Source organism: Panthera onca, chromosome A1, assembly GCF_046562875.1.
Source record: "Panthera onca isolate mPanOnc1 chromosome A1, mPanOnc1 haplotype 2, whole genome shotgun sequence".
In the NCBI taxonomy this organism is placed as follows: domain Eukaryota; kingdom Metazoa; phylum Chordata; class Mammalia; order Carnivora; family Felidae; genus Panthera; species Panthera onca.
This window is the reverse complement of record NC_138339.1, coordinates 613,403-640,075: the sequence shown is the minus strand read 5'-3', so window position 1 is coordinate 640,075 and position 26,673 is coordinate 613,403. Positions and strand designations below refer to the sequence as shown.

General features: G+C 64.5%; 1 protein-coding gene across 1 annotated transcript; it reads right to left on the bottom strand.

Annotated features, from left to right (window-relative positions):
* Positions 1 to 25,969, bottom strand: NKD2 (NKD inhibitor of Wnt signaling pathway 2). The gene is made up of 10 exons (XM_078447623.2): positions 25,873 to 25,969; positions 24,337 to 24,472; positions 23,722 to 23,800; positions 6,788 to 6,848; positions 5,522 to 5,649; positions 4,949 to 5,044; positions 4,291 to 4,438; positions 3,942 to 4,026; positions 3,173 to 3,300; positions 1 to 2,902 (listed from the first exon to the last, which is right to left on the bottom strand). Exons 1-10 carry the CDS (start codon positions 25,967 to 25,969, stop codon positions 2,400 to 2,402), a joined length of 1,461 nt encoding a protein of 486 aa, XP_078303749.2. The 3' UTR covers positions 1 to 2,399.
* Between the last annotated feature and the right edge of the window lie 704 nt (positions 25,970 to 26,673).

The window sequence follows — 26,673 nt, the reverse complement described above, 5'->3', positions numbered from 1 at the left end:
CAAGGAGAGAGACAGAATTGGACTCGGCAGAGACAACTTCCACTCCGGCCTGACGGGTCCGCTGGTCGCCACACGCACTGGGAGGCGCGGAGTCAGACGCCAGCGCCTCCGGAGACGCCTGCGTGGACCCACCTGGAAGTAATGCTTCGCCAGCTCCCTCGCGCCCTCAGCCCCATCGAGTGGCACAAAGTTAACCATCATACCATCTGGAAAAAATCAATTTCTAACCAGTGGCTGTGCTGTGGAAATAAAATCGCTCTTTGACATCGACTTGTGTCTAGAGGCTTTGCTAATCTTACTCTCAGGCATCTGAAGACGCTTCTGGGTTTTACTCGGTGCCACCTGTGGGGAATCCTAGCGGGTGTGCCGTTCGGACAGTACCTTTGCTTCCGTTCTTTGCCCTGCTGCTCAGAGGCACTGGCCACACACGTTCCCTGTCTCGGATGTGGGCTGGGCTGTTTTCCTGTTCGTTTGCAGACACTCTAACTAGGTCAGGGGACTCTCCAGTTCCTGGCTTGCTGGCCATCGGCTCTGCGTTGTGCGGGGACATCGCCTCAAGAGGCCTCCCCGCCTGGACCCCCTCTCCCCCGTTCTGGGGGCTGTCCGGTCCGCTGGGCTCAGACCACTCCCGGACGCACGCAGCAGGGTGCTTGGTGGGGAAGGGTGGGTGAGGCCCCCAGTGCCCACCTGCGTTCCGGACCATCAGAAAGCGCCCAGACCTTCTGCTTTCGCTGGACCTCTGGGCCCACCGTCCCGATGGCCTCCTCCTGACACTTCCCATGGCAGGTCACGCCCACGCCAGAGGGGGCTTGCGGGCTGCCCTCCAGTGTTCACTGGGCTTCTCTGGTGTGTCGGTGACGTGCCTGGCACCGAGGATGAGGCGTGGGCCCTCCGGGAGCCCGTGGAGCAGAAGCGTATGAGGTCCCTGGCAGCAGGTGTGGGTGAGGCGAGCAGGCTGGCACAGACACACAGGTCTCCCCGAGTACAGACAAATGTGTAAGTTTTAGGCAGAAAAGAGGAAACAAAGCAGGGAAATGGTCCCCTGGTGGGATGGGGTGGGGGCTCCCCCAGGGGCAGGGGTGGCTTGGGGGTCTCCCGGGGGCGGGGGTGGGACGTGGGCCCCAGGGAAGACGCCAGATCCTCGAGATCCCCGCAGACTTTACAACAGCCACGACCCAGGAGGACGTCCTGAAGAGCAGACGGGGGCAGATGTTATCCCGACCTCTCCGAACAGATCCCTGTGTACAGAGAGCCACCGTCTCCACTTGAACCCTGGTCCTCACAGCCCCAGACGTGGTACCGAGTGTCCCGTTAGCACGAGCCAAGCTGGGGACGTAGGTTTTCGGGTTGCTGACGTGTTTGAACTTGAGAGCAGAAACACGGGGAGGAGACCCCGCAAAGACAGAGTCGCGTGTGCCTGCACGTGCGTCAGTTTTCCCTCCACCCGTGCACGCGGCGGACGCGCCCCGGGCCCGCCGGCTCCGCACACCTGTAGCCTCGCGCTGCCTGGGGCGGCGGTCTGCCCGTATCTACCGGAAGATCTCGATTGCAAACGGGGCCCGACGTGTTGCAAATGCACACGCTTTCGTTGTGCCTGAGGGGGGACCTCACGCGTCGACCACTAACGCTTCATCCTCAACAGCGTGCCACGAAGGCCAGTGAAAGCCACCCACACAGACACGCAAGCTGCCGGGGAGTCGGCGTGCCTCTCCAGAACAAAGGAGCAGTAACTTCCTGCCTCGGTGGGAGCGCTGGGGCGGGGTGAGACTTCCTGCTGGTCCACAGCCCTTCTCCTGACGCCCAGAGGGAATGGGGATCATGCCTTCCCGGGGGGGGGGGGGACTTGGCGGAGGCCGGGTCTGCCGCCACGCCGCTTCGGGTCTGCGCCCACCAAGCACGAGGGGCCGGCCTGCCGTCCACGTCTGTGTCCGCGGAGATGCCAGAGGCCCCTCCTGCAGCCCCGCGGCCCTGCCTGGCCTCCCCGCCCCGCCGCCGCGTTTCCTGACGACGCCCCGTCCTGCGCGGCCACCCCCCTGCCGCTGCCCCCTTTGGACTTCCTCGTGAACAGATTACAGGAAGGGCCACGTAACAGGGAGCCCACACCGGACGTGTGGCGTCCGAGCGGAGCCCCTTCAGCACCACAGGGGCCTCGTCTGGAATCACAAACAAGAGTAGATACCGGCTGTGTTTCTCCACCCGCGGAGGGGCGGAGGGTGTCTACGGGTCACGCGAAGTAGCTTCAAAGCTGAGACGCCGGTGGCGTCCCACGTGTTCGTGCGGACACGGCCTCTGTGGGCAGCACGGCGTGGGGAGGCGGGGGGCAAAGGAGGCCCTCCCCACCAGGTCCATCGACGCCACCTCCGCGGAGCCCACGCCGGGGCCGGTGCGCGCGGTTGGCACTAGGATGGGTGGTGCTCGTGGCGCTGGACCGCGGGCACCGCATAGCCCTCCCCCACCAGCGGGGGCGGCGGGCCCCGCACCCCCTCGTGCTCCAGCACCGCCTCGGGGGGCGAGTGGCCCTCCCTGCCCCTCTGCCGGTAGCGCTTGTGGCCGTAGGGCTGCGGCGGGGGCTGGGGGGGGCGGGGCTGGCCGTCCTGGGGGGCGGGGGCCGGGGCCGCCGGCAGGTGGGAGCCGAAGGCTCTCCCGGGCTTGCCTCCGCCGGGCGCCCCAGGTGGCCTCCCTGAGCCCTTGGGGGACCTCAGAGGCTGCTTGTCCTGCCCCTTCAGGCGGGGCTGCGCGTCCAGGGCCCTGGCGGGGTCTGCAGCCGGCGGGGGGTCGTCGGCCAGCGGCTGAGACCTGCGGTGGTGCGCATCGTGTGCGTCCGCCTCCTGCGAGTGGGCCCTGCTCTGGGGGTGCACGGCCTTGCCCTGATGCTCCTGCTTGGCTGGTGCCGGCGGGGACCCTGCAGACACGGGGCACCCCTGAGACCCACCCCTGACACCCTGCGCAGGCCTGGGACGCAGGACACCCTGCGAGACCTCTGCGGGGCCCGGGACATTTCACACCGGAGCAGGGACACCCCACACACCTGACTGGGACGCCCACGTTTGGATGCGGGACTGTCGTGAGCTTTGTCGCAGGGACCCGGGGACCCTTGCGGGGACGGGGCTCCTGTTCCCGGGGCGTCCACACACGGGACTTCAGACCCCGAGCGCTGGTCTCCGGTACCTACCGGGTCCGAACTTAGACGTGTAGTTCTCGATCCCGGCCAGGTCCAGGTAGTGGTTCCTCCGCTCCCTGTTCTCGTCCACGCGGCACGGGCCCCGTGCACAGCAGGGGTGGGGGTCGGCGCCCGGCCTCCTGCGTGCACCGTGGGGATGAGGGCCCGAGTGCTTGCTGCCTCACGGGCCACAGCAGGCCCCGGGGGGACTGGGGGACGCCTGGGCCGGGTGGTCTCCGGATCCCAGGCAAGGGGCCTCTGTCCGGCACCCACTGCCCCGGAGGGGAACGAGAGAAAGGCCCTCGAGGACGGCCAGGTCCCCAGCCAGCCCCGGGGACCCCAACAAGACCCCAGCAGCACCACTGGGAACCCCATTCGGAACTTCCGGGGGCTCCAGTGTCCTCCCGGCTAGAGCCTGCCGCCGGGATCGGGCCACCGCCGTGGGACCTCCGCACAGCCCGGCCGCCAAGACACCACGTGGGACCGCCGGGCGCCAGAGCAGGTCAGAGGCAGGGTCCGAGGCCAACCCACCACTGCCCTTCAAACCTCACCCAGCACTCAGACGCCGAACGTGCTCAGCTCCAGCAGAGCGCCAGCCGCCAGAGGGGCCCCCAGATGGTGCCCTCACCCTGACGGCGGGCAGGGCCAGCATCCCACCGTCCGCACCCAGATGCCTGACTCGGTGGCTCTGTCCGGAGGGGACAGCCTTGAGGCCTGCGGGCGGCAGGGGTGAGTAAGCTGTTCCCACTGAGGACACCCCAGAGGCAGAGCCCCCCCTCACCTGACATGTGCCGACAGCCTCTTCTCGGCCCCCCGGGGGTCCTCGCTGAGCTCGCCCTCTGTCCTGCAGTGAGTGGGCTCCCGGTCTGCTGGGGGGGCAACCCTTCACTCGCTTAGTCGTTGACTCGCTCAGTCACCCACTCACTCACTCACTCGTTTACTGAACAGACAGCTTGCCCTTGGCGGGGATGGGGCACTGACGGTACACAGAGGTGACGGGGAACCAGAGGCTCAGGAAGTGAGCGGTCCGCGCCGTGGGGACGGGGTGCGCAGGACAGGCTGCTAGAGGGAGGAGGTGGCTGCCATCTAAAGCAGGGTCTCGGGGGTGTCCGAGCAGGGGAGCCCCTCACCTTGGCCTGGGGGAGGACTCTCCTTTCTCTTGCTGGACGACTCGGGGCTGACGGTCAGTTTCACACGGAGGGTCCTGCTGCTGCCAGAGGAGTGGCTGACGGAGGCGTCGACGGCCTCACAGATGGTGTGCATCAGGCTGGACACGTCCTGAGGACGGCCATCAAGTCACCAGCACAGGCAGATGGGCGGGCGGCCCTCTGCTGCCTCCGGGCCGTCTGCCTGATTCACACGGCCTCCCACGCAGACCCAGGGACGCCCACAGAGCTTGTCTCAGCGGCCTTTTTGTGCCCCCGAATTTAGCCCAGCCCGTGCACTGGGCAGCCTGGGACAGCCCTGCTGTTATTGGGATCGCATCTCTGGGACCCTTTCCATCTGAAACTGACTCTATGTTCAAAAGACTTAGGAATCAGATAAACTGTCAAAATTTTGCTCTTTAAGCCAAACACGTCCTGCACGCACAGGCCAGCAGAGGGGAGCCCCTGGGACTCTCGGCTGCCCCCCAGCCCTGACCCTCCTCACCGGCCGCCTGGGAAAGGTCCGGGCCCCCCCCCACCCCCGGCTCCCTGCAGGGCAGGGCTCTGAGAGGGCAGGCGGGGAGGGGGCAACCTCTGTGTGTCTGCTGTCCCAGCCTTCCCCGGGGGCCGCCTGGCACCTCACCTCCCTGGTGGCTTTGCCATTGTTGTCGAAACCATAGAACGTGAACGTCCACTCCTGACGGTTGTCCTCCTTCACCGAGATGTCGCACTGGAGCACCTGCAGGGCACACGGGACAGAAGGAGGCAGGCAGGGTCGTCCTCACCCCACACGGGGGGGGGGGGGGCCTGGGCCCTGGGCCCTGCCTGCCCTCCAACACCAGCCCCTCCCCCACTCCAGGCGGGCAGGCACAAACCGTTAAGTCGGGACCTCCTGGGATGGGGGAGCACCTAAAGGGGGGGAGCACCATCCTGGCCCAGGGCCTCCTGAGTTGGGGAAGCACTATCTGGGCCCAGGACCTCCTGAGCGGGGAGCACCATCCCGGCCCAGGACCTCCTGAGGGGGGAGCAGCATCTTGGCCCAGGACCTCCCGAGGGGGGAGCACCATCCCGGCCCAGGACCTCCTGAGGGGGGAGCAGCATCTTGGCCCAGGACCTCCTGAGGAGGGGAAGCACTATCTGGGCCCAGGACCTCCTGAGGGGGGAGCATCATCCCGGCCCAGGACCTTCTGGCAGGCGGGGAGGAGCAAAGGCCTACATCGAAGTTCAGGTGCCTCTTGCCCAGCCCTCGTGGGCCCTCGCGGCTTGCTGCTTTCTCTCCATCAAGCACGCCAAAGAGCTGTCCTGTGCTGCCTCGGCCCTCGGCTTTCTCAGGGGTGACTGCCACTGGAGGGAGGAGAAGGCTGGGAAGGGTCCTTTCCGGGTGGGGCAGAGGGATACGGCAGGTGTGGCCAGGGAGCCCTGGAGTCCTTGCCAGCCTCTGGTCCCCTCCATCAGGGTCCGAGCTGAGAGCCCATCCCCCAAGGAGGCACCAGGGACCTGTGAGGAGGGCGGGGCGGCCCTCACCAGGGTTAACCAGGTGCACCCTCCTGCCTCTGCCCCCCGCACCCCTGGCAGCAGTGACTTTGGAGCCCAGGGGAGGAGGCCCCCTGCAGGTCAGGACAGGGAGGTCCCTGCCCGAGGGGGGCAGGAGCACCATCCGGGCCCGGCCCAGGATGCCCCCTCTCCCATCTACTGGGTCCAGTTTCCCCTGGACTCCAGGACCCAGGGGATGCCTGTGTGCTGAGCGTCAGTGGGAAGCACCCAGTCGCCAAACGAGTCAAGCGCTCGTTTCTGGGCTCGTTTATTCTCTGGGAGAGGAGCTCACGCCTGTCCTGGCTTAGCACCTGCTGGCAGGTGTCCGTGCTGGTGGGAGTGGGGGACGTGCTCAGGGCCTGAGCCCCCGGCTAGGAGGGTCTCGGAGCCCCTCTGAAGGCAGCCTTGCTGGTGAGCCTCCTTATACCCCACATGATGCACATCTGATGATAACCTGTCACGCTCCACGGGCGGACTACCCCACTGTGGCCGGGACTCTGGCCAGTCAACATTTCCCGGCTGACCGTTCCTGGCAGCCTTCTGCTGACACAGGGTGTCAGACCCAGACCTGACCCTGGATTTGCCAAATGGCTTTTATACAAAGCCTGGCCATCCCACCTGCACGCCGGCTCATGGGGATCCAGACGCATAAAAGGTCAGAGGCCCTTGTGACTCCAGCTTTTGCTCAGATCCCTTAGATCCAAAACCCAAGTCCCCTAAGCCACGCAAGGAGCCCTGAGAGAAGTGTTATTTCGAAGTATATTTTAAGGCCGAACTGCCTTTCAGACCGGGGACAGTGGCACCTGCGACAGCCCCCTGGGTTGCCCCGGGTTTCAGGGACATGGCAAGGCGGGCTGTCCCGTCGCCAGGGGCTCAGCTCGTTCTGAGCGCAGTTCCTGCTCGTGCCCTGGGTCAGGCTTATCGATGAGGTTCGGGGAAGGAGACTTACCCTCTAGGGGACACTGGTCCTCCCAGAAAGGTCCCTCCTGCAGGTCCCCGCTGAGCAGCTCCTGCGACAGCAACAGGACAGCCAGATGACACAGCTCAGCAGCAGAGACCCAGGCACGAGCCCTGGGCACCCGAACCGGACGCCGGCCTCCCGGGCTGTCGTATGCTCTCGGCTGAGAGATATGACCTCTCCACACCTCACTGAGCTTCAGATTTTAGAAAGCAGCCCCCACCCCCGGGGTCATCCGGACGCAACTGCACCGTGTCCAGAAGGTGTGGCTGCCTGTGCGTGCAGAGGCTGCTGTAGAATGCGCCCCGCGTGCCCGGGTCGAGTGGCATGGCCTTTGCCTGAGCCCGCAGCATAGCCTTTGCTGTTAGAGGACAGCCCGGCACAGGTGCCGGGCTGCGCTCCCCCTCGGCTGCCAGAGCCCAGGGCGGCGGCGGGGAGGGCGTTTGGGGCAGCCGGACGGCGTGAGAGGACCCCATAGCCCATGGGGGGCTGGAGGCCAGTTACGGAAAAATGGGGAAAGATCCTTAGCACATCCCAGCGGCTTCGGCAGGAAAGCTACTGAATGGAAGTTCGGGGAGTTGCATAAATAATTCACAGAAGCAAACAACGTGGAGAAGGAAACACCAGACGTGACCGGGGAAGCCTCCTTGAATCAAAAGGGCCCCAAGATGGTGTGGAAACTGGCCACCCCAGGAACCAGCGAACCTCCCAGGGGCCTTTGTGGGGAAGTGGCGATTCTTGTCCCTGCGACTGGTGATTTCAGACAGATTCGTCCCGGTTACACAGACGCCCTTAAATCTGTGCTGCTTTGGCTAAAGAGGGGGGCAGAGAGCTTGGATTGGGACACATCAAACCCACCGCAGCCCCTGGCCAGATGTGCTGCGGGCCCTGCCCAGGGGACCCCAAGGGGCCGAATCCCAGATGGCGGGGTCCCATCAAGAAGAGGGCGTAAACATCTGCCCCTCTGGGAGTCCCAGAAAGGGCTCACCTCCCACAGCAGCGCCCTCCCCAGCCCGCCAGGGTGCCCCCACCCCTGCCACAGCGGCGACAGCCTGTCCACACCCTTCGCTCCCCCCCAGAGGCCATGTCTCTTGCTGAGACCGCCCCCAGCTCAGACTCCTAAGCTCCTCGTCCTCCCTAGCAAGTGGCCCCTCACCGGACAGGCCCTGGAGGAGGCCAGGAGAACCCAGCTCCCCAGGGGAGGCCTGCCAGATGCCCCCACCACTGTCCATGGGTGCAGAGACACTGGGAGTTTGGACGAAAAAAGTAAGCTTCCGGCCTCCCCTGAAAAGCCAGAAGGTCCAGCCACGTGTTTCCAAGGATCCCCAGGACCCTCCGCCCCTGGGGATACCCCCACACCATCCCCCACCCCTGGGGGACCCCCACGCCATCCCCCACCCCTGGGGGAACCTCGCTCAGGCATCCTTCTCCTGTGGGGGACCCCCACGCCACCAGAACTGTGGCCACGCTGGGCCAGCCATCCCATGGTGTTAGGTCTGAGAGGTCACGTGCACGTCCTGGCCGGGACCAGCTCCTGTCAAGGCCATGGGGGTGTGGGGGTTTGGGGTTATGCAAACAATCCCCCCAGGAGGAGTCTACTTTTCAGATTTCAGCGTCTTTCTTGGAAACCCATTTCTCTGACTCCTGGAAATACCCTGAGGAAAACCGCTTTTCTAAGACCTCTTCCTTCTCAACCCGTTAAAGCGTGGGCTCAAAAACTGCTCTCTGTGGAATAATGCCGGGCATTCTGGAAGGATCTCATGGGTCTGCTGTAAACACAAGGCCACGGTGAGAACGTCCTGAGCACAAAGGGGAGGCTCAGCTTCCGCCTCAAAGCCAGGCTGCGACCGGAAACGGGGGGCGGGTCGGCTGGAAGGGACAGCTGTGTGTTTGCTCCCCAAGACAGCGCTCTGGGCCTGCCTGAGAGATGGGTTCTCCCCCGGATGCTGGCTGTGTGTTGAGTCCAGAGGAGTGACAGCAAGGACCTGAGCACGTTCTGTTGTGACAAGAATCCAGCATCTCCACGGAGGGCTGGGCTGCTGGGACCCACGGTGAGCGGTGGGCGCGTGCCTCCCTCCACCTCGCCCCTGCCAGCTGCTGCCCTGTGAACTGCCCCTTCTTTTGTGTTAAAAACATGCAGAACTAGGGGCAGCTGGGTGGCTCAGTCGGTCGGGCGTCCGACTTCAGCTCAGGTCATGATCTCACGGCTTGTGAGTTCGAGCCCCACATCGGGCTCTGTGCCGACAGCTCGGAGCCTGGAGCCCGCTTCGGATTCTGTGTCTCCCTCTCTCTCTGCCCCTCCCCTGCTCACGTTCTGTCTCTGTTTCTCAAGAATAAATAAACGTTAAAAAACTTTTACAAGGCAGAATGGTCCACTCAGTGCACCTCACAGCCACCTCGTGACTCCCAACCTGGAGCCCTGGAGCCTCTAGGGTCCTGGAAACACTGGCCTGTTCCTCAAATGTAAGGTCAGGGCTGCTTCCACTTCTGAGGGGCAGGACTGGGAGACGAGGTGGGAGGGAGGTGGGATGGGGAGTCCAGGCAGGGGTGAGAGGTGGGCGAGGGTGACAGGTGGGTGGGGGTAGGGAGGGAGAGGAAGACAGAGATGGGGGAGGGGAGGGAGGGACCCCGGGCAGGTGTGTTGCTGGCATTTTCCAGAACCAGATGCTCTTGGCATAACAGCCACTGGGGCTCCCCAGACCCTGAAATGCCGGGTGGCCCCTCACGACCATCTAGAAGGTGCTGTTCAAGCATCCCCACGAAGTCGGAGACAAGAGGGGTCCCTCCTCGCAGGCCCCACCGGCACGTCCGGGGCTCCCGGCCCCTCCACGGCCACACCACCTGCTCCCCGCCACCGTGGCCCAGCTCACACCAGCTGCACCCCGCGCTGGGGGCTGCCGACCAGCCAGCAGGGTTTCTGACCATCGGGGACGTGGTGACAGGAGAAGCAGGTGGCTCTACAGCAGAGCAGGGAGGGTCTTCGGGTGGCTGGACGGGAAGGAGCCCTCTCAGCCTCCAGCGCGTGGCTCCCGCCGTCGGCACCGCTGACCGGCCACGGGACTCCCAGAGACCAAGGGCCGCAGCGTCAGGAGCCCCCAGGACCACCTCCCCCGGGTTAATCCCGCCGACGGGGGCCACCCTGGGTGCTGGGTGGCCGGGTGGGAGGCCAGGCAAGGAGCTGCCTACCGTGTGGTGGAAGACGGTGGAGTGACAGGGCAGATGGGGGTTTGCGGGCCCAGGAGGGGAGGCCGAGGGGTGCAGGGCAGAGGCCCGGCGAGCGCTGCGGGTGGTGGGGGCCTCACGCTCGGGTTCTCGGGGTTCAGGACACGGGGCGGGATTGACATGGGGTAAGAGGTGGGGAGTCTGGGCTCAGCACGCAGACCCGGGCCTTGTGGGGAAAGGCAGAGAGCGAGGCCAAGTCAAGGGTCAAGAGTGCAGAGCCCTGGGGAGGACGAGGGCCAGGGCGGGAGGCTGCAGGGGTGGCGGGGGACAGGAGCCCCAGCCCGCGGTCCCGTGAGGGCTCCTGCCTCCAAAGCTCTTTGAATGAGAAGAACCCCCACACCTGCCTGCCAGGAATCCGAGGCGGTTGGGGGTCTGGGGGCGCGTCCGCCCACACGCGCCTCGGGACCCGGGGTAGCATTGCCCCCATACTCTGTTTTGACGAGAGGAAGGCAAGAAGGCGGAGACCCGCCATCGGGTGGAGTGTGACCTCGCGGCGACCCGCCAGCGAGTCTGTCTGGATCGCCTCGGGCGGCTTTGAAGTGCGCCTCTCGGTTTCCGCAGCTAAACAGTTTCAGATGTGACACGGCGGCTTCACGGGCTTGATGATTCCGACACGCGTGCTGAGGCCCAGGGGCCCCGCTCAGGACTCCGGACCCTGAGACCAAGGCTCCCGGGGAGGCGGGCGGGCTTCCCGCAGGCGGTGCAGACAGCTTCTGGTTCTTTCTTTCACAATGACAAGGCTTCCAGATCTGAGAGCGGCCTTTCCAGATTTTGTCCATCAGTGCTTCTAGGTTAGGGCTGCTTCATCAGACTTTGTAATCACCAAATCTGGAATTTATGTCTAGAAACCCGGTAATTTGGGGACCAAATTACCCGAAATAAATGTGTCTGTCTCTTCACACGTCAGCTCTCTGCTGGAACTTACTCCCCAAATGAGGTCAGACAACGAAAATGGTTCCGCTCTGTCTCATCCCCAACACGGTTTGCCATAAAATTGCTTGTTTTATTAAGAAAAGACACAGAATGCATTACATGCCCTGCTTCCCCTGGTCTCTAGAGGTTAATAGCACCCACTCCCCCCAGAAAACACCCTGAGACTGTCCCCGAGGACCCCTCGCTTGGACCTTGCTGGAGAATGGTTGCCAAGCGCGTGGCGGGAATGGCTGAGAAACCACAGCAGGGGGGACAGGAGCGTCAACCCGGGACACGCCGCGGAAGACGCAGCCCAGCGGCCGGCCCCAGTGCACGGGGATGTTGGGGGGAGAGGACACATACGTGTGAATATACACGTGTGGGATGGTATCTCCTGTGCACACACACACGCGCACACGGGTATGCACATGCACACACATGCACACACACACTTCTACCCCAGATAATTGAGAAGGGGCCATAAATATGCTAAAATCATCCCCAGGGACGTTAGCATCCGGGAACTGTTTTCAGTCTAACACTAAAGGTTAGAGAACACTTTTCTCAGCTGACCTGCAGACTCGATTTTCTTCTCCCAAACACGCCTGCTACTGTCTCTGTCTTCAGAGTTAACGATTTATAATTTCCCAGAAAAAAGAAAATCAAGGGTGACTGACCTTCCATTTCCTGCTGCTGTCCTCTGAGCTTACTGGCCAGAGGCCAAAAACACAACACAAAGCCCCCCATCCCCTTGGGAAGCGGCTGCACCCCAGGCCAGTCCTGTGTAGACAAGGTTTAACGCACCAGGTTCAAAGTGCAGACCCAGGGGCGCCTGGGTGGCTCAGTCGGTTGAGCGGCAGACTTCCGCTCAGGTCATGATCTCACGGTCCGCGAGTTCGCGCCCCGCGTCGGGCTCTGTGCTGACAGCTCAGAGCCTGGAGCCTGTTTCAGATTCTGTGTCTCCCTCTCTCTCTGACCCTCCCCCGTTCATGCTCTGTCTCTCTCTGTCTCAAAAATAAATAAACGTTAAAAAAATAAATAAATAAAGTGCAGACCCAGAAGCCGGCTCCCCTCTGTCTGAATCTTCCCCGGGAACCCCGACTTCTCCCGTTCTTTCATTTGTATTAAAGCCTTATGTTTCCACTTCACCGGAAGACTAATCCCAAAGCTGGAAAAGAACCCATGGATTTTAGGTCTCTTTTGTTTGTTTTTTACTTTAGAAGGTGCCGTCTGTTCTGTGAAGTCCGTGTGCTGAGCAGAGAACGGGCTGGGAGTGTTGAAGGGCTCCTATCTGGTTCCGGCACACGACCCTGAGGACTGAGCTACTCTGGGGAAGGTGATACGCATTGTTTCTTCCTCTGGAACCTTCTTGCTCGCGTCACGTGCAAACACAGCCCATGAACGGCAGGGACGGACGGCCCCCCCAGCCTCGGGGGAGACCCCTGAGCTCAGAGGGAGCAGCTCGTGCCGGCCATGCCCCTCCTGTGCCCGCACCCCTCCCACCTTCAAGGAGGCCTGCACACGTCTTCGTTAAGCAACGATCTGGAGTCAGAACCGGGAACTGCAAGAGCAAAGGACGAGCCCCGAGTGCAGGACACATGCTTGCCGGGCCGTTGGTCAGGTGACACAGCGCAGTGGTTCCCAGGATGACGACGGGATCCGCACAGTCGCCTGGTCACACTGCCCTCTGGCCCGGGACTCACCCCACCCGGTGTCCCCCCCCTTGCCCCGCTGTCTGACTCCCGCAGCCCGTGAGCAGCGCGGGGCCCGCCTGGGTTGGGTCCCGGCTGCACGGCTCTACGCAGCGCGACCCCGGGCGATCCCCTAACCCTACCGTGCCTTGGTTTCCCCTCTGCGGAAGGGGGAAATGACTGCTGTGACGGGCGGTCCTGACCCTGCCGCTGCAGTGAACGGGTCGCGTCCAGAGTTCGTAGGCGAGGCCTGCAGGTGTCGGCAGGGGCTGCAAGGCCCCCCCTGCCCTCCCGCCACGAGACTGAAAGATGTGTTTGCTCTGCCTGCCTTAAAATTTCTCTCCTTGTTGTTGGTTTTCAGCAACTGGATTGTCAGACATCCTGGCACAGTTTTCTTCGTTTGCCTGAAGGCACGGAGCACCTTCGGTCTGTGGTTTAGAGTTTTTATTACGTTTGAAAATCTGGGGCCGTATTTCCTCAGATCCTTGCCGCTCTCCTCCTTCTACGCTCTCTAGGCGCGTCGGACCAGGACGGGGTCCCGCAGCCCCCGGCGCTCTGCGCACACGGCCGTGCAGGCCCCCCTCTGTGCTCCGTCCTGGCCCACGTCTACGGTGCCGCTGGCCGGGCGCCAGCCTCCCGTGCGGAGAGGTCACCGACGCTGCCCGCCACTGCGCGCTGCTCACTGGGACGCCGTGTCCTCCCTTCTAGAATGTGCGTCCGCACTTCCCACCTCCGGTGACGTTTCCTCTACCTTCGTGAACACGTGAGACGTGTTACCGTTTTCGCGTCTTCTGGGCTGTTTCTCAGCCCTGTTATGGCTCAGCCTGTGCCGATGGATTTTCTTCAGGTCACGGTCGTGAGGTCTCGATCGTTCACAAGACCGAGCAATGTCGATCGCACGCTGCGGGTCGGGCTGGATTCTGTGGGGGCACAGCGCTGTTCTGTCACGCCGTGCCATCCCCCGACGGCCCAGCCCGGGTGCGCTGCCGAGGGGACCTGACTTCCCACACCTGTCTGGACCCCACAAGCCGCCTACACGCTCCCGGCGGCTCCTCCCAGCTTCTCACCTGTGCAGGTCGGCCCCCACCCGGGCCCGCGGGGACCCCCTGCCCCCGCTCTCCGGGCGGCCCCTCCTCTGCCGGTGTCCCCGCTCCCTCCTTCTGCGCTGTGACCCGGAAACCAGCGCCTGCTCCCCGTGCCTCCCAGGGGTCACCGCCCCGCGCTGCGTCGTCTGACGGTCGCTGTGTTCCGCGCCCCGTGCAGTCTCCCTGCTGTGTGAGGCAGGACGGCAAACGCAGTCCCTCCATTGTGACATCGGTTTCCGGGCAGCTGGGTCGGCGCCTCCGGCCAGCCCAGTCCCCGGACCTGCGCGGCCCTCAGCGCAACGCGAGTAGAATCTCGCCCTGGTGCCTCCCCTCAGCCCAGCCACTCGCCGTCTTCACTCCTCGTCTCTAGGGAGAGAGGGCAGCCCCTGTTCCCAACTTCAATTTGCCCTCGTTTTAGGAGGCTCTCCCTCATCCCGTGAGGCACGGGGCACATCACTCCCCTGTGCACTCCCCCGTTTCCACATTTATGCGTCGAGAACGTGTTGCACACCGCACAAGGTAAACCACAGAAACGCTAGTGCTAACGGTCTGATTGGCCTTCTTTCGTCTAAGAGGATTCTTGACAATTTCAAAAGCCAAGCCCACGACACACACACACGTGAGCAGGGCGTATACACCCGTATCGCACTCTCACACTGATCTGGCTGACGACTCCTTGAAACACACGAAAACCGCCGTGACCCACCCCAGCCGCGGAGGGAGGGGACACGGAGTTGGCTGCACCCCAAATGCAGCCTCCCGGGGCTGTGCTGTCCACGTGGCAGCCACGGCCACGGCCACGTGGCCATTTAAATTTCAACGTATTCAAATGGAACCACATTAGAAACCCATTTCTCTGTTGCACCAGCCACATTTCAAGCATGAGGGTGACCCCTGTGGGCAGTGTGGGCACATCCAGTCCAGTGCTACTGGACGGCGCCTAGTCCCATGCCCCCACCTACAGATGGAGAAACTGAGGCCTGGAGACGTGTGCAGGCTCCCCAGGCCACAGGGAGAGCCAGCCGGACCCTGGCCCGCCCGGCCATCCCGCCTCGCCAAGGCCTCAGTGAGCGGCTTCAGGCCAGGACCGAAAGTGGGGCCCACTTTGCACATCCGGAGGCCCTGACGTCTGACCTGCTGCATCGTGGCTAGGAGTCGACTGCCGTGACCCTCACCTCGGCGCCCTCGGCAGAGCGGCTGTCTAGGCCCGGGCCCCACCCTGCTCCCAAATTCAGCCTCCAGGCAAGGGCTGTCGAGGGCACCGTGCCCCCACGCTGGATGCCCCGGAGGCAGGCAGAGGCAGGACAGCCGGTGCCCAGCCCCGCTCCTCCTGTGCTGTGGTTCAAGTCCCGGGTCTGAACCCGGTGTCTGGATGTTTTGGGTCACACTGTGGCGGGCGCTCTGCAGAATGAGAAGGCAGGTGCCAGCAGGTGCCAGACAGAGAGGGGTCCCGGGCCCCATGACGAAGGCCGCTGCACGGGCAGCAGAGGGCAGAAAGGGTGTGTGCGGGGTGGCCCCCGCCCTGCAGGACATCTTGGGACAGCCCCTCAGGGGACCGGGTCTGGGCCTCCACTCGGGCACTCGGTCGGAGAAAAGCTGCAACCTCCACAGCCAGCCTACGAAGGCGCCTGGAGAGAACGCTCGTGTCTCTGGCAGCGTGCACCGAGCCACGTCTACCCCTTCCACCCCATGCCCGCGGGACCGTGGGGTCCAGGCTCCACCCACACCCCAGCCCCCGCCGCACGGCGCACACGCGGGGGGTGGGAGCCCACACCCCGAACGGTGCACACGCGGGAGGGGGGAGAGCCTACGTGCCAGCGGAGTGTGCTGTGGGCCTGAGCGTGAGAGAGCCCGCAGCAGAGGGTCCTGGCCGTCCCCCGACAAGGAGAGAGGCTCCCGAGTGCAGATAAGCAAACAGGTTTGCCGAAGAGCCAATAACACCGATGCACGGTTACCGAGGTGTTTCGAAGCCTGACAGGTGACACGCATGCCTCCTCTGGGGGCACAGCAGACAGCCGGCCTGTGCGCCTCGTCACTGCCGAGGTCCCCACGTGACGGCAAGCCGAACTATGCTCCCAGTTCTCTGCCCCACCTCGGCGTGACCAGTTCTCTGACCGCCCCCCTGGCCCCGTGACACAACAGACCTGTCACTCGTCTTGGTGGCCATCTCACGCTGCCACAACAGGTCCTCGTGGGGTTCCACGGGAAGGACGTGTCGACGCTCATGTGGAAGACAGACACGCTCAGGCGTGACCTGGGGCGTGACCTGGGCCGGTCCAGGCCCTGCCTGGTGGCTGTCTCCTTACAAGGAGCAAGAAGGGGGCAGTTAGCCACCAAGAGCCCTGGACAGACATATGGACGGATGGACCGCTGGCTCGTGTCCCCCTGCAGAGCGGCTTTTGCCTGGGCCTCTCGTGGGGCTGGCTTCCAGCGCTCTTCCCCATTTCCTGGGAATCCCTCCAAGCAACGATCGCTGCATTGAGATCTTTCTGGAAACCCTGTTCCTTGCCCAGAAAACAACTCCAGGACCCGGGCAAGTGAAGGCCAGTCCTGAAGCACCCCCCCCCCCACCCCAGAGCACACAGATCACTCTATGCCTGTGTGCTTCCACTGGATGAGGTCTGCAGACCGGGAGGGGCCCGGGAGCTTCCGTGGCTCAGCCTGCCCAGAGGGGCCTGTGGCCAAGCACAGAGAAGGAGCAGGTCTGCAGAGGCCCAGGATGAGACAGCAGGTGCCCGTCCTCCCAGGAGGGGCCCCAGGGCCTGGTGAGCGCAGGGCAGGCCGGAGTGCAGAGGGCACCTGGGGGGACACACTGGGGCGGTGGGAGGCCAGGCAGGGGGGTCCACGACCACAAAAGACCCGGCTACACTCGGACTCCTGGGGGCGTGGGGAGGCTCCTGTGCAGGGGTGCGGGCACCTGGCTGAGCAGGCAGCAAAGGGGCAGAGGCTGAGTGGGAAGCCGGGGCCTGCAGGGGTATGCGTGGCAAGGACACAAGGGTCTCAGGCTGGTGGAGACCAAGGCTGGTGGAACTGCTGAGTGACAGGGAGACAAGGGCCCAGGGTGGCCAGCCAGTCATCCTGCGTAGATGAGGGCGTGGGCACAGGGCTGGGGAGACACCTCAGGAGTTTAGGCCCAGCACAGCCCTGGGGGACAAGGCCGGCAGGCAGCTGGACAGATGCTCCTGGGCCGGGCAAGGTTGATGGACACTCCTGACATGTAGCTACCAGGGGGCAGGAAGAGACCCCGAGGAGCAAGAGTGGACGGGCCCCGGGACGGGGTGCCGGTCACCCAGGCCAGGAGCCCAGAGGATGGGGCTGTGGGCACCGTCCTGCTCCCGACACTGAGCGTGAAACCCTGACCTCACCAGCAGGAGGCGAAGAACGTGCCAGAGTCCCACAGCCAACGGGCAGCGAACCATCGGGTCTGGAGAGAGGTCAGCACCGCCTGAAACCTTCCCACGACAGCCTGGGCTGTCCACACAGTGGGCAGGGAGCTGGCGCAGGTGGGACTGCCTTCAGAGGGAGGCTTCAGGCTGGGGCTGGGGGCTGGGGGCTGGGGGCTGGGGGCTGGGGGCTGAGGGCTGGGGGCTGGGGGCTGAGGGCTGGGGATTGGGGGCTGGGGGCTGGGGGCTGGGGACTGTGGGCTGGGGGCTGAGGGCTGCAGGCCAGAGTGTGTGGAGAGGAGGGTGAGCTTTGGGGAGCACAGTGGAAGGTGCTGGAAGGAGGGCTGGCTGTCCAGGCCCCAGATGACAGAGAAGGAAGGACTGAGGGGCTGCTTGCAGGGGTCCCTCTGGAGGGTCAGGCTGAGGCAGAGAGAAGGTAAGGAGAGCCACACTGGGCCTCCCCTGCCCCTGAGCTCCTGCAAGAGGCCAAGTCCCAGAAGGACACAGGCTTGGGACCCGAGACCCAGGTTACAGGCAGGCCCAGGTCTGGGGAGGGTCCTGCCATCACGGCGGGGGCTCGGGGACAAAGTCTGGTGGCCTCACCTTCCCGACGGCAGGGAGGGCTACTGAGTCCTGGCCGTGCTCGGAATCGGAGTCCTCCGAGAAGCTTTAGCGGCCGCGCTAACATAATGTCCAGGGTCAGTTTTGGTGTTAAAGCTGGTATGTGGCTTCCCTTCTCTGATTCAGACCGAGTTATACTCTCCTCGGAGGACATCGCAGAATGAAAGGAAAACAGATCCTTCCAGTTCCGGCTGCTATGGGCTGCCCAGCGCCGCGGGCAAACCCAGCTAGCAGAGCAGGCGGGACAGAAGGGACCCAGTGTGACTGGAGCGGAGACAAAGGCTGCCGGCGGGGCCCCCGAGGCTGCAGGGGTAGCACAGGACACAGGTGGGGTCCCTGTGAGGACCTGCGTCCTGTCTTAGCCGGGCTTCTCAGCAGAGGGGCAGCCCCTGCGAGGGTCCTGACACAAGCCAGCTCTCCGTTTCGACAGGTCACCGTCACACACGGTGGAGTGTCCAGAACGATGGCTCTGGCCTCGCGTGGAAATTGGACGGTGCGGCTCTCCCGTTGAAGGCGAGCGACCCCACGCTCCGGGTACCTGCATCTGGGGTCAAGTTGTACAAATGAGGCAGCACTGAGCCTGTGAAGGCCCATGGTCTCCCTGGGGAGCACCAGCCCAGCCCCTGGGAGGGCCTGAAGGTTCCAGGCAGGGGTCTCAAAAGCCTCCAAAAAGGTGACGTGTGAGTAGACACCTGAAGGCGGGGAGGCGGGGAGCCGAGCTGTGGGGATGGGCTTCCAGGCAGAGGGCAGCACGTGCAAAGGCCCTAGGGCAGGACCAGGGAGGAGGCAGGGGCAGAGCGGGTGCCCCTGGGCAAGGTCAGAGGTGAGACGCAGGGAGGGGTGTCAGCCTCTCAGATCTTCCTCCCTGAGGAGGTGCTGGCATCAGCCCTGTGTCCCCAAAGCCCCTTCAGCTCCGAGGTGGAGGGCGGGTCGCAGATGTGTGTGGGCGGCGGGGCATGGGGAGCAGGTCACAGCAGAGGCGGGGAGAAATGGCTGATGCTAACCCTCAACATCAAGAGCCTGAGCTGGCGGGTTTCCCGAGGAACGGGGTGAAGGTGGGACAGGCGGGGGGACGGGGCCTGCTCGCTGGCATGGAGAGAAGGAGGAGCCTGCGTCCTGCGGGTGGTCTGGCTGGAGAGTGTCCTTGCCACCTGGGGACGCTGGTGCCTGTGGATGCATAGCGCCCTCAGGGTCTGCCCGGCCCAGGGGCTTGCTGGCCTGCGGGGGGTTCCTGAGGTCTCCCTCCTCCAGCTACAGCTCCACATCCCTGACTTGGCCCCAAGTCAACGCCAGCTGCTCCGGGTGCAAAGCGACTATGTCACGATCCCTTTAACAGACCCCCCGGGAGGGCCCACCTGCCAGCCGCCCTCCCTTCCAGGCTGGCAGCGGAAGAACCTAAAGCTGACCCAGATGGGGCCAACCAGGGATCTGGGGAGCGCGACTGCTGTGCCTCAGCAGCCGAGAGCTTGTCTTGACACCAGAGGCCTGTCTGTCTGCGTGCGCCCAGCACTGCTCAGTGTTCCTGCTCAGAGAACGCGAGTCTAGAGGTTCGTTCTGGGATCAGCAAATCCCGAAACAGCTATTCAGCTGTGGCTCAGTGTGGACGCTCTCGGGTCAGCCTCAGAACAAGGGCCTCCGCTGACGCGTTAGTGTGAAGGCCGCACCAGCCTCGACGGGAAGCTTTGCTACCCACGGCTGCTGCTAGTCCCTTTTAGGCCAATGAGGAAAGCAGCGCGTTCCAACCTGGCACGTCGTGGAGCTGTACCGGGCGGAACGGTGCCTCCCGGAACCCGCGTCTCCCTGGAACCTCGGATCGAGACCTTATTGGAGAACACAGTCTTTGCACATGTCGTCTGTTAAGATGGGGTCGTGCTGGATCCGGGCAGACTCTAACCAGTGGCTGGTGTCCTTGTAGGAAGAGGAGGGGACACACAGAGACACGGGAAGAGGCCACGTGTGGACCTGGGAAGGGATGGGGCTGTTGCGGCCACAAGCCCAGGGACACCGGCTGCCCCCGGAGCTGGAGGAGACCAGGAAGGACCGTCCCGCAGAGCCATCAGGGAGGCACAGCGCGGCTGACAGCCTGGTTTCGGACTCCCCCCCTCCCACCCCGAACCAGCACAGAATAAATGTCCGCGGTTTTAGGCAGTTTGATACAGCAGCCAATACGGGTAGCCCGAGGCTGCTTTTTTATATGATTATTTTAAAATACTTAATTCTAGGGTGCCTGGGCAGCTCAGACGGTTGAGCTTCTGACTCTTGGTTTCAACTCAGGCCATGACCCCACAGCTAGTGGGATCGAGCCCCAAGTGGGCTCTGTGCTGACAGCACGGACCCTGATTGGGATTCTCTCTCTCTGCCCCTCCCTGCTCACTCGCTCGCTCCTTCTCAAAAATAAATAAGCAGACTTCAAAAAATAAAATAAATAAAAGAAAATACTTCATTCTAAGGCATTCCCAGCACGTGCTTACATTGATCAGCTATCAATCGACTCCGGAAAGATGTGGAACCCGGCGCCCGGTGCCCACATAAGACCGGGGGTCCAGCTTCCTTCAGGAAGAACCACCCACACCCTCCTGCTGGGGTCAGGGGCTGATCTGCTCCAAACTTCACCTGGGGACCCAGGGACCCCACAGCAGTGGGCTGGCCCCTCCTGGGTTAAGCACACACGTGTGGGCGTCCCCAAGGACCAAGAGGATGCCGCACCCCGAGACGGTCAGGGCCCGCTGGGCCTCCCCACAGGCCAGCGGGCCTCCAGCAGGCCTGAGAGAAAAGGACCAGGAGAGGGAGTGGGGGAGAAGGGGGCGCAGGAGGGGCCGAGGGGGGTTTCCCTGAGAAGAGCGGGGGCAGCCGGGCCCCTCAGATGCTCACATGGGAGCCCACGAGTGCAGGGGAAGGAAATCGGTGCTCAGACGTGGGTGTGCTCACCTCACACTCCTCTCTGGGCCCCAGACCCTGTCCCCGGCTGGCACCGGCTGGCCCATCCAGCGGCCCCATGGCTCCACAGGGCAGCATGGACACTCGGGGTTGACACTCGGGGCTTCGCTCAGCAGCGAGACGGGCGTGTGGCCTGTGGGCCGCTGTGGGTCCTGCCTTCACTTCGTGTGGAGACCCCGGCACGGCGCTCCCAGCGTGGGGACCACCCTGGTGCTTCTCTGAAGCTCCCCGAGGGCCCCTGTGGATGAGGAGGCTCCACGCTCCCTCAAGCCGCCGCCCATGAGGACACGAGCAGTCACAAGCCCGCCTGTCCCCGGGGCGGGCGGCCGCACCTGCCAGGTCTCCCGCAGCTTGCTGGGAGCTTCTCGGGAGACCAGCAGCCCCGGGAAGTGCCTCTGCGACCACGGTCCGGCACGGGGGACAGGCTCTGCCGGCCAGACCCCGGCCCCCCATGGCCAACACGGAGGGGTCCTCTGCCCTGGCCCCCGGCCTCGCCTGGTCCTCACCTACCGCCCCGAGGCTGTCCCTACCTGGAACCACCTGGAACCACCACCCTGCCGCCCGAAGGCTGTGCCCCCGCTTTAGAAACAGCACCGTCAAGTGCTTCTGGTGCTGCTGCCCTCGTTCCTCATAACGCCCTGCATGTACGACCCGCGGGACCCCCTTCCGGGGTCCTCTGGGCGGCACTTGCCAGCACCCCCACGTCACGCGGCACAGCCTGGCCCCACGGGGGGCACTTGGCAGAGGAGACAGGTCCTGCCAATGTCAAACCGTAGCGTCTCCCAGAAGCAACAAGGAAGACCGTTCCCGACCTGGACACAGGCGGTTCAGCTGCCTAGAAAATGCTACTATTTACAAGAGTGTTTTAGACGTGCGCTAAGTAGGCACCTGGGGCCAGCATGGTGCACGGACGTTAAATGGAGGAAAACCGACCTCATTTCCTTTATTTTGGGGGAAGAGGGGGACAGGTGACAGGAGGCGGGCACACACTTAATTTCCACCAGGTGGTTCGCCACAGTTCTGGTGACCACACAGGGCAGCTCGGTCGGCACGGAACCGCTGACCAACTGCAGAAAAGGCGCGTGTCCCCCCGGAGCGCGCTGAACACTCCAGCTGGCCTTCCCCGGGCACCCCTGGGGGGCAGGGCCGTGACCAGAGCTGGATGGCGCAGAGCAGAAGGGAGCAGGACGCCAAGCCGTAAACAGGAGGAACGGAGGACCCGACCCCCAAATGTCTCTGACGAGCAGTTTCCAGGGTCCGAGCCCGTGCTGGGCAAGAGCCGCCCAGGCTGCGTTCAGGGACGCGGTGGCCGCAAGGACACCAGTGCTGGAGTGAGGTACACCTGGGCCAGCGGGTCAACCTGAGGCTGGTGCCAAAGGCTCACATCCCCGCGGCCAAACGAGGGAGACACAGTAGAAGCCACGCTGTTGTTTCAAAGCTAAAACGTCCTTCGGGTCATTCTGCTCTTCCTGTATCCTGGTGTCGAGACACCTGCTTGCGCCAATCAGCTTGGGCGACTCGAACAGCACACGCTGGGGGCTTGTAAAGACACTCAGTCCTCACACTTTGGACACCGGAACCCCAAGGTCGAGGTGGCGGCAGGTTCCGTGTCTGGTGGGGCCTCTCTCTGATCCTTAGATGGTGTTTCCTCGGGTGTCCTCCCACAGCAGATGGGACAGGGACCTACCTCTGTGGGGCCACTTCTAAGGGACTAACGCTGTCACAGGCACTCTGTCCACGTGACCTGACAAAGCCCCACCGCCTGACGCCATCACCCCAGGGCCAAGCTTCAACAAACAGACTTCGGAGGAACGCAAACATTCAGATCAGAGCGGAGCCTAGAGGGCCCTTCCGGGACCCGTGGGCCTGGCAGGCCCTTCCGGAACCCGTTGTCCTGGAGGGCCACCCCGGGACCCGTGGGCCTGGAGGGCCATTCCAGTCCCAGTCCCGTGTTTCGTCGGCAACAGCATGTTCTCTGCAAGCCCCGTGGCCCAGCAGAAGCAGGCCGCTTGGTGCTGGGACTGCCCCGTGTGTCACTGCCACGTTCCCAACGAGTGAGTGCGCTCGCCCAGAGACCTCCTGAGCGCACAGAGCCAGGCCCTGCGCCCACGCCCCCAGGCCTGACCTCGATGTGAAGTTACGGGCAGGTGACGTTTGACTGACCACATGCAGGACGGCCGAGCCTTGACGAGGCCCCAGCCCCTTACTGGCACCTCTCTGACGAGGGAAAAAGGCAGAAACCAGCAGTGCTGTCTGGTCCCCTGCACGGAGGGGCACACGTCCATCCAGCGTTATTACGAGGTACCAGAAAATGCCCTCAGTTGCATTCCCTACTTCACGGCACTCCCGGAGAGCACGAATGTGACTCCAGGGTGTCTCCTTTTCAGGACACATCTGAGCCCTTTCTCAGGACCCCGCTGCACAAGTGTCTAAACAGACGTGGAATTTTTATTTAGCAACAGCCAGAAGAACGTCCTTCAAATAAGGGAGCTGATGCGCTCTGCCTGCCGTGGACTTTGGGGGTGTGGGGGCAGGCAGGACAGGGGCAGGGGCCTCGGCCACCTGGGGTGGCCCTCTACAGGGACCCAGTTCACGCCGATGCTGGGACCACCTTCTCCTGCTTGGCAAACTGTGGGTCTACTTTACTCAAGGTCCCCGCGGTACCCCAGGCAGGGACAGTTGTCTGCTTCTAGACCCAACGCCTTTCAAACCCACTCTGCCCGACGGCTGGGTCTTGAGCCCACAGTCGGGGCCCCTGGCTGTCGCATCTGGAGCCTGGCTTTCCCATGAGCCTCCCTGCAGGCCAGTGGCCACCCACCCCACAGACGGGAGGGGCGGTGGTCTCAAACCCCAGTGCAAGCCATTGACCCTAAAGCACCTTGATGCCCGGCCCCCACCCCCGACGCCTCCAGCTGGGATCCTGAGGCCCTGCTGCCACAAGACCCCAGCCCGGGACTCAGAGGCTGGGCAGGGACGGGCTCTGGGCCCAGCTGGGGTCACCCCGGCGGCGGGCCACCTCGCAGGTCCGGACCAGGGGTCACAACTCTGGCGCCCGCTCCCCGGCCCGCGCCTACCTGCTTGCCGCCGACGCGCCGCTCTGCCTCCTCCGCCCCTTTGTGGCCACTCGCGTGCGCGGACACCGCGAAGCTGCCCCTGCGACCGCGCGGGAAACGAGGCACCGAGGAGGAAGGAGACGCGCGTCAGCCCCTGAGCCCCGAGCCCCGAGCCGGGTCCCCGCCCGGCGCGCCCACCCCCATCCCCGCGCGCCCCGGGGCTCGGGGCTCAGGGGCTGGGGTCGGGGTGGCGGGTGGGTGGGACCTGCGCGCTCCCGGAGCCCCCGCGGCGGCGTCCCCGCACCCCGCGGGCTCTGGGCTCGGGGTCCCGGCCGGCGGCAGCCGCGCGCGCTCACCTTCGGGGCTCTCTCTCTCTGGGGCGCTGCGGCGCGGCCGGGGCGCGGGGGGCCGCGGGGGGCCGGTGAGTGGCCTCGCTCGCCGCGCTTGGACTGACACTTCCCCATGCCGCCCGGGGCCCCGCGCTCAGGGGCGGGGCGGGCGTCCGCGGGGGGGGGGGGGGGCGCGTGCACCGGGCACCGGGGCGGGGTGGGTGGGGGCGGGGAACGCGGACGGGGAGGCGCCGGCGGCGGCCCGGCTCCCTCTGAGAGCGCGCGCCCGCCCGCGCCCGGGCTTTACGCGCGGCCCCCGCAGCGCCCCCCGCGGCCGCCGCCCGCAGCGCGTCGCGGCCCGCCCGCCGCCTCCGCCAGGGAGCCCTCGAAGGGGCGCGTGCCGCGTGGGGACGTGGCGGGACGGCGCCCGCTAGAGCGAGGCCCTGGGACCAGCAGCCACGAGGGTGGGCAGGGCCCTCCGTGGACCGGCGGTCCTGTGCGGACTCTACGGAGGGCAGCTCCAGACCCCTCACCAGGCCATCCCCGTTCGGGACGCCCGTTCTAGGGGAGGACCCTGGAGCACCACCCCGGGGCACCGTAGCTGGCGGGGGCGGGCTTTGGCAGGGGGTGGGGCAGGAGGCTCTGGGGCGGGACCTTGGAGAGAGGTCTGAGGAGGGCAGGATGACTCAGTCCGGGCCTGGCTCCTGTGAACCCGCGGGCTTCCTCCCCAAAGCTCGGCCCCAGACCCCGCCTCACGTTAATCAAGGACAAGGAAAGGGGCGCCTGGGTGGCTCAGTCAGTTAAGTGTCCGACTTCGGCTCAGGTCATGATCTCACAGTTTGTGGGTTCGGGCCCTGCATCGGGCTCCGCGCTGACAAACAGCTCAGAGCCTGGAGTCTGCTGCGGATTCTGTGTCTCCCTCTCTCTCTGCCCCTCCCCCACTCATGTTCTGTCTCTATCAAAAAATGAATAAACGTCAGAAAAGGTTTTCAAAATAAAGGACAAGGAAGGAGCTGCCTTGGAGGGACACACCCTCACCCTTCTCCTTTGGCCTTGGCTACAGCAGAGCCTTCCCTGGACTTCTGGGCAATGGTGGAGGGTGTCAGCTGGCCCCGGGGGGCCCCAGGCACCCTGCACCTCAGGTCAGCTGCACTCGCTCCCTCCACGTGAGGCACAGGGCCACCTGCACACCCTTCCTCCACTCCGCCTCCTTCCCGGAATCATCCAGCTGTGGTGCTGGCCCCTCCCCCAGTGCCCAGCCCCTCAGCACCCCCTCTGTTCCCTCCCTGCAGCCCTCACCCTGGGAGGACTCCTCCTCCCCTCACCCTCTTCACTTGCCTCCAGAAAAACCATCCTCTCTCACCCCTGCCCTGGACCCCAGCTCGCTACTCCCACACGACTTCCCCCCTCGTTTTGCCTCAACCTTCCTTGCCCACTGAGCACTGGTTTCAGCTCAGCAGGTGCCGGTAACCCCATGGTCATTCCCACATTTCTGATCTCCGTGGATGTCCTCACCATGGCCCCGTTTGAGCTCTGAGTGTCGGAGATGGGCTGCCGTGCCCAAGGTCACTCACCTGCCCGGGCCTGGCCCACGTCCTCAAGGGGGCTAGGCTTCCCCAGCTCACCACTGTAGCTCCCGCCGCTGCCTGGGTCCTACCTACCCCTCACCCCTGGGATGACTCTCACTGATGGGCTGACATCCGGCCGAGCCCGAGTGGATGCGTTACACGCATTGGTGTCCCCTTCTCAGCCATCAGGGCAGGTGCTGTGCCCCCTTTTACAGCAGCCCTCAGTGCACAGAACTGTGGATTGTGCCACAGTCCTGCTCCTGACCCTGGCAGACCTCTGCACCCGCCGTCGACCAGGCCCCGGGCAGCACACGGGGCGTGAACACGGGCCACGGGCAGTGCGCGGCCTTGGCGGCCAGCCGTTCCCGCCATCCGTGCAGAGCAGGCCACTGTGTGTAAGCAGTGCAGGGCAGGGGCCTCGCCTCCGCCTGCGGATCAGGGCCTTCCACGTGGTGCCCAGCCCCAGTTCCAGGCCCCTCTACCTGTGGGCAGCCCTCCCAGGCTCTTCCCGCCCCTCCTCGGCCTCCCACCCGCCCATTCAGCTTTGAGCCCCCGACCCAGAGTGGGCCGACGGGCCGTCTTCCGTACCGATGACTGCGTTTGCAGCAACGACACCGGCACGCAAAGCGGCAGCTTCGAGATTGAAGCCCGTGCAGACACGTGTGTTTAGGTCCGTCACCAGACACCGGCTCAAGGACAGGTGTGTGCAGACCTGCTCCCACCATCATGTGCAGACCTGTGCCCACGTGGGGCCGAGCGATGATGCCCGTGTGCTCCCACGGGGAGGATGGCTGGGATGCTCTTCCAGGTGTGCTGGCAGGGACTGTGGAGTCTCACGTCTTTGTTGAGGGCGAGAGGGTGGGCGTGTGTCCCGGGAAGACGGGGAATGAGCTGCCCCCCAAACCGGTCCCACGCTGTGCCGTGCTCCGCTGCTCTCCTCCGCCTCCCCGAGGTGGCCCCGGGCCACTGGAGCCACCCCTGAGGCCCGGCCCTGCTCTGGCCGGCATCTGACATCACCTCTGCTTTGCCACGCAGAGAGAGCAGGGTCGCGAAGTGGAAATGCCACGCCTGCTCCA

Excerpts from the sequence above, each read along its gene's own strand:
- NKD2 (XM_078447623.2), bottom strand. The coding sequence starts at position 25,969 with ATGGCGGGAACGGCTGGCCGCCAAGGCCGCGCACTGCCCGTGGCCCGT. Across the intron at positions 5,045-5,521 it reads AGAGGCACCTGAACTTCGAT|GTGCTCCAGTGCGACATCTC; the intron begins GTAGGCCTTTGC and ends TGTGCCCTGCAG. Across the intron at positions 3,301-3,941 it reads AGGCTGTCGGCACATGTCAG|GAGGCCGGGCGCCGACCCCC; the intron begins GTGAGGGGGGGC and ends CGGTGCACGCAG.